Raw genomic sequence first — 9,112 nt, forward strand, 5'->3', positions numbered from 1 at the left:
ATTGATATGTATTGCTTACTTTATGTGTTTTATGGTTTTATGTTATGTTACCGTTTTATTTTTATTTTACGCAATAAAATATAGTATCAATGTTTCATGTAGCTCCGATAAGGTTGATGACTACATAACTGTTTAAATTCCAAGGGCGTAATTTAAAAATGTGGTAAATTGTATTGGAATGACTATACTGAACACGTTTAAAAACGACATGGTTAGTGCTCTATGGGGCAATCTATCCTTGCACAATCAGACACATTTTTAGTGTATTTTACAGATATTGTCTAAGTTTAAAAACGTATATCTTTTAATTCCATGTCCAAAACACGTCAATACAAATTAGAGCAGGACTTATGTTGAGGTTTGCACACAAATATTTGTTTCTCTTTTCTATTAAGCAAAGTAATAGTAATAATAAGCTTTTATAGCCTTTTTAAAATCAGTATAAAACCAAAAACTCTATTATTTGTACACTTACAGTAATTGCATGACTTTCATTGAGTCAATGTTGCCAGAGCCTATGAAATGCGTTAATCTTGATTTTAGCATTTACAATATTTGTTCTGTAGCAACCTATTTTTCTTTCATGATATATCAAATTATTGCCATGAAACACAAAGCATTACATTATTTATTTATTCTATATTTTATACACATTGTCACAACATAATATACAGAAATTAAAAACCCTTGTCGACAGAAAAACAACACATAGGGTTTAAACCTCTCCTTCGAACATTTTCTTCCTGCCGCCCATCCCGGCCTTGTCTTCGATGTTCTTCCTCCAATCTCCTGTTTCCTTCTCCTGCAAAGTAAGAGAAATAGAGATTAAAATCCCTTGGAATAAATTATTCAAAACCCTTTTAATGTATTTTTTTCTTTCTTTGTTTGTTGTTGTATATTTATGCCACAGTTTGATTTTAGAGATGGAACCTAAGAACTACTGTACTATGAAAATGTAATCCTCTGAGTTTTCCTTTAGTGTTTAATACAAAATCTGAAGCACCCACCTCCTCTTTCACCTCCTTCTTGACCTGCTTCAGGTTGGCTCTCAGGTCCAAGGACACTTTGTGTTTGGAGCCTAGCAGAGCGGCCAGCATGTCATCGGCCGACATCCGCACCCTCTTCAGGGCCGGCTTCTTAAACTTCCCCTTCAGATCCTGAACCTTCATCCTCAGGTCGTCGATCTGACAAAGAAGACCATCTGTAAGTGTGTCTATAATTAAAGATCTGCAATCTGTTTCAATGGAAAATGGTTGGTGTGGGTGCTCTTGAATATAAATGTGATTACAAGACAAGCCTTAAAGTGGCCCTATTATGCTTTTTGGGGTGTTCCCTTTCCTGTATCGTGTTATAGGTTTTTGAACATGTAAATGGTCTGCAAAGGCTCCAAAAGTTCCCTCCAGAGGGAGTTTCTTTCCTAACCTGCCTGAAACACCTCGATTGTAGTTCCTTGTTTACAACCTAACATAGAGACATCATATGTGACACTCATGTTTCTATTGGCCAGCTCTCCAACACATTGTACGTGAGTGTTGAATCACAACAGATCTGGCCAGCTAACCAATCAGAGCAGACTGGGCTCTGGTTTCAGACAGAGGGTGAAAAGAGGTGCTGCAGCACATGATTAATTTAGATTAAATTATATTAAATCATGTAAACAGGCACAAAATACAAATATGAACCTGAGCATTTGCATACTAGCCTGTTAAACCCCAAGCCTGTTTTTCAGGTCTCAGGCTCGAAAATGACATTTCCAGAACAAATGACCATAACTTTAAAAGGGGAAAATTAATAATCTTTTTTCTCAAAGTAATGATAAACCTGTGAGTTGGATATAGAAAAGTCAGAATCAATATGTTTTTTATTTTTAATGAAAATTCAGATTGAACATAGTAAAAAAATGTAAATTATATTGTCCGTCCAAAAATTCTTTTTTACTTATAGTGAAAACTACCCTTGGATGATGGTAAGGTAGACTAAAAGCTTTAGGAATCCAAAGTACAACATATAATAAGTACCCTGTATCAAGATTGATGCAAAACAAGTGACATTTGACCTTTTTAGAGAGGTTTAGCAAAAATAAACTCCACCTCTGAGGGCATTTGGGTGGAAATGGGCGTATTTGCCGTTTCTCTGGAACCCATTGGTCGATTTTGATGATTGACATCTCTTTTGAACCGTTAGAGCCAATAGAATCGAAGGGGAATTTCCACATACACATCAACGTTACCATTGCAAAATGAGAGCTATGCGCTCTGAAATCTGAAATCTGAAAACTTAAAACGGTTTATTGTTGATGGATTATCAGAAATCATTTCAAAGGGACACAGACACATTGGATTAACCTATGGATTAACCTTCAGCAGCGTTTTTATCGGTGTAATGCCATTGAAGACAACTTTTTATCAGACAACGACCAAGGTAAGACATATTGCCGTGTTGGCTACCTAATACCATGTGTTGTGATGTCTGTTTTTGTTTCTCATGTTGCGAGTTTTGATCATGGAGTGATGATACAGATACCTATCGAATCTGTGTAATCTCACGATGCTAATCGATGGGTTGGATGTGCATTTACGATAAGTAATATGGGTTTTATACCGTGAGTTCTGTGCTAACGGCGTTAGCATTTTTTCGCTCAGGGCTAATTCAGAGGCTCAGTGTTAGTCTTGTGTTTTCTTATGCTAAAAATGGTTCATATCATCAGTTAGCTGAGTTTCTTCCCGTTACATGGATATGAAACATTCATAGTTTATTCAATCTTAAGAAGCCCTCAGACACTGTTGCTTGCAGATGTTGTGGTTTCGGCCCCTTCGGCGGGTCCGTGGGGCTAAACAGGCTAGGGCCCATTTAATCTTTGTTTTTTGCAATGTTCCCGTCAGGGGCGCCGTAAGGGGGTAAAAAGTTAGGATGATTCTAAGGGCCCGTGACTGACAGGGGCCCCAAATAATTTTAGAACATTAAGAAAAAAAATGTAAGTAACCTTTCATCAATCATCAATAATTAACATTAATATAACATCATATTGATAATGTACTCACTAAACTTACAATTCATTTAACTTATTTTCTTCCAAAAGTTAATTATCCAAAGCCTCTGTACACCCCCCTCTATTTACATGTAATGGTTTGGTCCTGCCTCCAAACGCTGTGCGGCACCCATAGGGCGGCACCGCACTTTCTAGCAGCAGAGTGAGAGCATGTGAGGAGGGATGCTAGTGTGTGCCATGTCTCAACCACTAACAAAGTCAGGCTTTCAAGAAAGAAAAGAAAGGAGAGAAAGACAAGAGAGAGGGACTAAAGGGCGACAGTATGTCACCCAGTTTTTCAAAAGAAAAGGTGGGTGTGGTCCATGAGTGGTGGAAATTAGTCTGTTAGCTAAGCGTAGTCCATTGTAAATAATAATTGTAATTTTTTGCTGACATTAAGTAGCCTACTGTTAATATCTTCACAGAAAATGCTGAGGTTTTTCATTTCACTCCTCTTTTAGCTGACATTTAATAAATGCAGGTACATTTTTAGCAGCTATTCATACTAAATCAGTTGTCCCTCCCCCTGGTGCCAGGACCAACAGATCCATCTTTAGGCTCAGCAGCCCTGTCCCCCCATAAGGCTTTGCAGTCTTGCCATGCTGTTCATTGAAAGCCAGTTAGCTAGAACGCTGGACTTCAAGGACTTGATCAGTGACTTTGCCTGTAAGAAGGCTAGGCGCTGCATGGCTCTTGGTGAGTAAGGCTGAGCCAGGGCTCGTAATAACTGTTTTTTAATTTAAGAGGTCATCTATATTTAAGTTATATTTATTTAGATTTTTGAATGTTCCATTCAAAATTTTTATTAAAAAGTCATGTACACCATAAAAGATGACTATTGAGGTCTATTGTCAGGAATGTTAGTGTTATATCAAATAGTGAATTCTACTGCAGAAGAATGTTGCACGTTTGCACCGCTGTATGTTCACCGCTCAGTGTCAGTAAATATTGTGCAGTTAGTATTGGACTACAAGATAGATGCAAGCCTGTATAGGTAGAGTTATTTAAAGCATAAATGAGTCGGTTGGGTTCTGGAGGTGTGGTTACATCAATTGTGCTTGGTTGGCGTGGCCTGGGCCTGGTGGTGGGGCAACATATGATATATTTTCATGGGGCCCAAAATCCCTGGCGGTGCCCCTGGTTCCCGTGGAGAATGACCCGAGTGGAAAAAAAGAACAAATCTAAAAAATCTAGAATTTGGGGATGAGTGAACAATTGTGGCCTCCTGACATATGGTTCAAATGATCAGCCCTGGTACTTAAAATATGGTGTAGCTGATATTGGTTCTTGAAATGAAGCTACTTTAAATAAAAAATAACATTTGTTAAAAAACGACCTACCTCCTTGTCGGCCTTATTCACTTTGTTCTCCATGTCGTATCGCTCCTCGTCCAACAAATCAATCTGCTTGTGAATTTTCCGACAGAGCTCCTGATTGTTGTAATAGAAAGGAAAAAAAAGAAAGAGCAAGAAAGAGAGAAAATAGGGTTGAGGAAAAAAAAGGCATGATATAGACCTATGAGGTAGTATAGAGATGTTATTGGGTACATATAATGCTATTACACTGTAATACTTAATAGCGAATATTGGACAAGTTACTAAATGTATGTTCTCCTGGCAAAAATAGCTGGACAGTAAAAGAACAATGTAAAGAGAGACCATAGAGATTCTCACATATTTAAATTAGAAGTGTTGGGAAAAGTGAAAAATGTCTCCAGTGGATTATAGTAGAGTATGTTTCTAAAAAAAAAGGTTTAACAGTGGGAGTTCCCATGGGATTTTTGTTTCCCTAACGGCACTAAAAGACATGGGAATTGTTGTTGAATGCTACAAAAAAGTGTATTTATAAAAACCTAATGTGTGTTCAAGTGCTAAGTGCCAACCCATTTGGCTCTGCAGTATCAACCGGCCTTTTAAAGCTGATAAGACTAACATCTCCCGTGTCTGTTGTGTTTCTTCTGGGCCTCCACTCAACATAAAGGTGATGTTGAGTTTTACCTGGAGATCCGGCATGGTTCCTGGGATGGAGACGGAGGGACAGTTCTCCTCCATGTGTCTTATCTTCTCTCGCTTGGCCTCCCGCGCCTCCTCCTCCAGAATTGTCTGACTGATCTGGAGCATCAAGCTCTGAGAGGAAGAGGAGGAGGAGAGGATGACCATGATGACCGGAACTCTCAATCCAGTGTTTATTATAGGATAATAAGCTGCTTTCTAACTGACTTAATACACAATACACATTTGTTGGCCACATAATGGATTAGGGGTGTAACGGTATCCGTATTCGTCCCGTACCGTCACGGTTCGGCACACGCAGTCACACGACGAATACGCCTTTTTTTATGAGTGGGAAAAAAGTGTCATTCAGGGCAGTATCCACTACACTATATATAATCCAGGGGGCGGTATTGCGCCTAAAAGCTGTTTGCCAGCCGCCCTTAAACAACAAATGAAGAACAAGAAGAAACACAACAACAAAACGAACAAAATACAAGAAGAAGAAAAGTTAGTATGGCGATTTCAGATAACACACAGGAGCTTGAACCCACCTGCTTCTTTTAAATCAGCTGTGTGGGAACATTTCGGGTTCCCTGTGGACTACAATAACGATAGAGTGTACGAGTGGTGGATCGGACGAGGACGGTGTGTCGCCGTTGTTCTACAGTGGTGCATACCGCATACCTGTATGGTAACACACGCCAAACATGCTAAATCATATCAGAAGGCATCACCCAGATTTGCCAATTACCGGAGCCCGGCAAAAGACAACAGCAGTTCAACAGCTGATCCCCGCCGTGAGACCAAAATAAATAACGGAAGCTTTTGGCATATGTTTTTCAACGACTTTGCGCTCTTGAAACACTTTCTTATTATTTATGATGTCATATTTTCAAGACATTCTTTTTAGTTTTACAGCTTGATGAAACCTTTTTGTTTGACATCAGCCATTATAGATAATATGGCCATCTGAGTGTACTGTGTATGGTTTGTTTTTAACTGTTTAATACAGTTAATTATTCAAAAAAGAGTTCTTTATTTTTAAACTGAAACTTGCACTACTGTTCAAACACAAATAACAACAAACCTGGAATTATTCTTTCACACACACATACGGGTTTTGGGCCGAGGGCGACAACGTACTTCCGGTATCCGCCATTTCACGCAAGGTGCAACCAGAATATCATAGTCTATTGCCTTAATCAATATAGTCAACTCTAAAATACCACATATATGCATTGGCATGATAATATTATTGTGACAAGTGGGGTATTCACCTGGTGTTTCCAGAAGATAGACGTAGATGCTGCCAAAATCGACCGAAGGCCACTTTCGAGAGTCTGTAAGGGCAATCGGACAACCCACACAGCTCTAGTTTACGCTGGTAACGACCTAGAGCACACCCTTCAAGTCCAGAGATGTAATCCGAAGACATGCAACGATTTCTTCGGTCGTTAATTCAGAAAAAAAAAACCTAGTGCGCTCTGCCTGGCTACGTTAGCTATCTGTTTATATTAGCACCTCCAGGATATTAGCACCTCCAGGAAAATGGCGTATTTATATATATATGGCGCGCGTTGCATTGTGGGTAGCTCGTGACGTCACTGTGTGTGAAATAATGCATTTGGGACTTTTTTTTGCTTTTTCTTGTTGTACCGAACCGTGACCTCCAAACCGAGGTACGAACCGAACCGTGACTTCTGTGAACCGTTACACCCCTATAATGGATATAAACTGGATTAAAGCCTCTAGTGCTGGTAACAGAGGCTGAAATGTTCATTACACTTCAATAGGTTAAACCCCCCTAACAATGTTTCAGACTGTCAATAATACTTTATTTATTCTGGTGCACTTTCTAAAGTTAAGTTTGTGTTAAGTCTTGGAAAAGTGCATTTTAAAAATCATGAATATATGTTTTTCCACCTTTCTCATGTGTTATTAATCTAAATGTTGTTACTGTGTTAGATTGATGTTACAATTATTCTACATTTCTTCACTCACATATTGGTCAAACAAAGAAGAAATAATACAAATATATGATAATGAAAAAACTGATATTTGAAGTATCAATAATGCTCAGTCATCTTAATTAATCTGAGGATTATTGTTTCTTCTACACTTTTTTTTTATCAATTGATAGTTCATGAATTAGGGAGGCGTGTGGCGCAGTGGGTTGTGCATTGATGTTCGGATCAGGGGAGCACAGGTTCAAACCCCACTGCAGTCAGCATGTCGTTGTGTCAGCGTGTCCCTGGGCAAGACACTTCACCCCAAATTGCTCCTGTGGGGATTGCCCACAGTATTGAGTATGTAAGTTGCTTTGGATAAAAGCGTCTAACAAGTGACATGTAATGTAATGTAATTGTTTAGTAAAATATCAGAAAATATGAAAACCTATCAATAATAGTGTGTTGAAATGTCCAAAATCTAATATACATTTTAACTTTAAAATCATGCAAAACAGAGAAAAGCAGCAAATAATTGTATAGGGCAAGCTGGAACAAGTAAATGTTTGCCAACTTTGTGTTACACATGACATAAATTATGAATGTATTATCAAAATGTTTGCTGATTAGATTCCTCTATTGTCACTAGTTATCCTGAGAGTGACACAAGAGGAAAGGTCATGGAGTTTAAAAATAGAAAGTGGTGGAGTTTGGTTGAGATCAGAAAACTCCAAGGAGGCCATCCCAGTCAATTGTTCATATTTTTTGAGAAAAGGTAGAGTTAGTACAAAAATAAACAGGAAACCTTCTAAATAAAAACACTTGATTAAACTGCAAATTACAGTAGATTAATTTGAAATTGTATTTATGATGGTGATAGTGTTTCAGTTCAATCCCTACAATTTGTAAACACTGCCTCACAATATTTGGAAAACAAAGAACAAAAGCTTGATCCGACTTTACCTTGATCTGATTCTTCCGACTCGTTGATACCTTTTTCCTTCAGAGAAACAGTAAGACAGAAGAACAAATATGATTACCAGTGATTCTGTGAGTTTTGTAGATTCATAAAGTATAGATCAGGACTTACTCTGCCATCCTGCCAGCAGTTAATTCCTGTCTGTTGCCGGGAGAAGAAAAGAGAGGTAAATGAAAATACCTCAGCAGCCTGGTCTCTTTATAGATGTTGGTTCAGTGTGTCTGTTTGGGACCAGTAGCAGTTGTCTTCAGAAGTTTGTTAAATGCCAGACAGAGAGGTCGATGGTGGCAGCTGAGCCTAAAACAAATGCTTCAGGAATTTCCTTCTGGAAGCATCTTTAGAGGGATCATGTGGGGACTCTTCAAATGTTTAGTTACGTTTTTAAGAGTTATGTTTATTTTAACTTCTCTGGGTTAAAGGATGCATCTCACACAAAGACCTACCAACCAGGGTGACCAGATGTTCCTTTATTACCACACTGAAGTTTATTTTGACTGATTCCCAAATACACCTTCCTGCTGCCACAAATGCTCACTGCAGTAACAACATTGTGTATTAATCCACCGCAAAAAATAGTCCTCAACAAATGCACTATTTCCTTTTGTTTAAAAAAAAAAGTAGTCGAAATGCATTCAGAACGAAGTCAGACAGAGGACTGTAAGTAATTGATCTATCAGGAGACAAAGTATAAAGAACATGCCTGTGATATTTGAAAATAATATAAACACATGATCTTCTACAGAGACAATGAATGCTCAGTTTGCTAAACTAAAGGCATTTCTCTGATGTCCTTGGTTTCCTCTGAGTCAGCTCAGCTGTAGTCTGTAACAGCTGACTGCTCCTTTAATCTGTCTGTGTGTCAGATGTACTCCTGCACACACAGTAATAAAAATCCATTCAGTACATTTAGCTCTAGTAACTCTTGTTTACAAATGTAAACCATTTGCATATCTGACTATTTATTTGAGGTTAATTAAAGTCATGATTTGCTCAAATGTAATACATATCAATTAAATTGTATGTATGGTGCTCAAAGCATCAAAACTGTGCATTTGATAAACTTTTTCTAGACTAATCCCAACTAAACAGTCTGCAGTGGGGGTGAATCTGGGTTTAATTCTTTAACATCAAAACTAAATAACAACTAACTGTGTTTGGGACGGAT

General features: G+C 38.2%; 1 protein-coding gene across 1 annotated transcript; it reads right to left on the reverse strand.

Moving 5' to 3' along the window:
• Positions 1-615: 615 nt before the first annotated feature.
• LOC117560382 (troponin I, fast skeletal muscle-like) lies at positions 616-8,173 on the reverse strand. The gene is made up of 6 exons (XM_034237248.1): positions 8,059-8,173; positions 7,932-7,968; positions 5,026-5,154; positions 4,369-4,458; positions 1,008-1,184; positions 616-802 (listed from the first exon to the last, which is right to left on the reverse strand). Exons 1-6 carry the CDS (start codon positions 8,064-8,066, stop codon positions 716-718), a joined length of 528 nt encoding a protein of 175 aa, XP_034093139.1. The 5' UTR covers positions 8,067-8,173; the 3' UTR covers positions 616-715.
• Between the last annotated feature and the right edge of the window lie 939 nt (positions 8,174-9,112).

The sequence above is a fragment of the Gymnodraco acuticeps genome, unplaced genomic scaffold, assembly GCF_902827175.1.
Source record: "Gymnodraco acuticeps unplaced genomic scaffold, fGymAcu1.1, whole genome shotgun sequence".
Taxonomy (NCBI): Eukaryota; Metazoa; Chordata; class Actinopteri; order Perciformes; family Bathydraconidae; genus Gymnodraco; species Gymnodraco acuticeps.

Bases quoted from the DNA above. Each gene is read 5' to 3' on its own strand.
- LOC117560382 (XM_034237248.1), bottom strand. The intron at 4,459-5,025 runs GTAAAACTCAAC...TACAACAATCAG, and splicing joins GAACCATGCCGGATCTCCAG to GAGCTCTGTCGGAAAATTCA. The intron at 1,185-4,368 runs GTAGGTCGTTTT...CTTCTTTGTCAG, and splicing joins TGAATAAGGCCGACAAGGAG to ATCGACGACCTGAGGATGAA.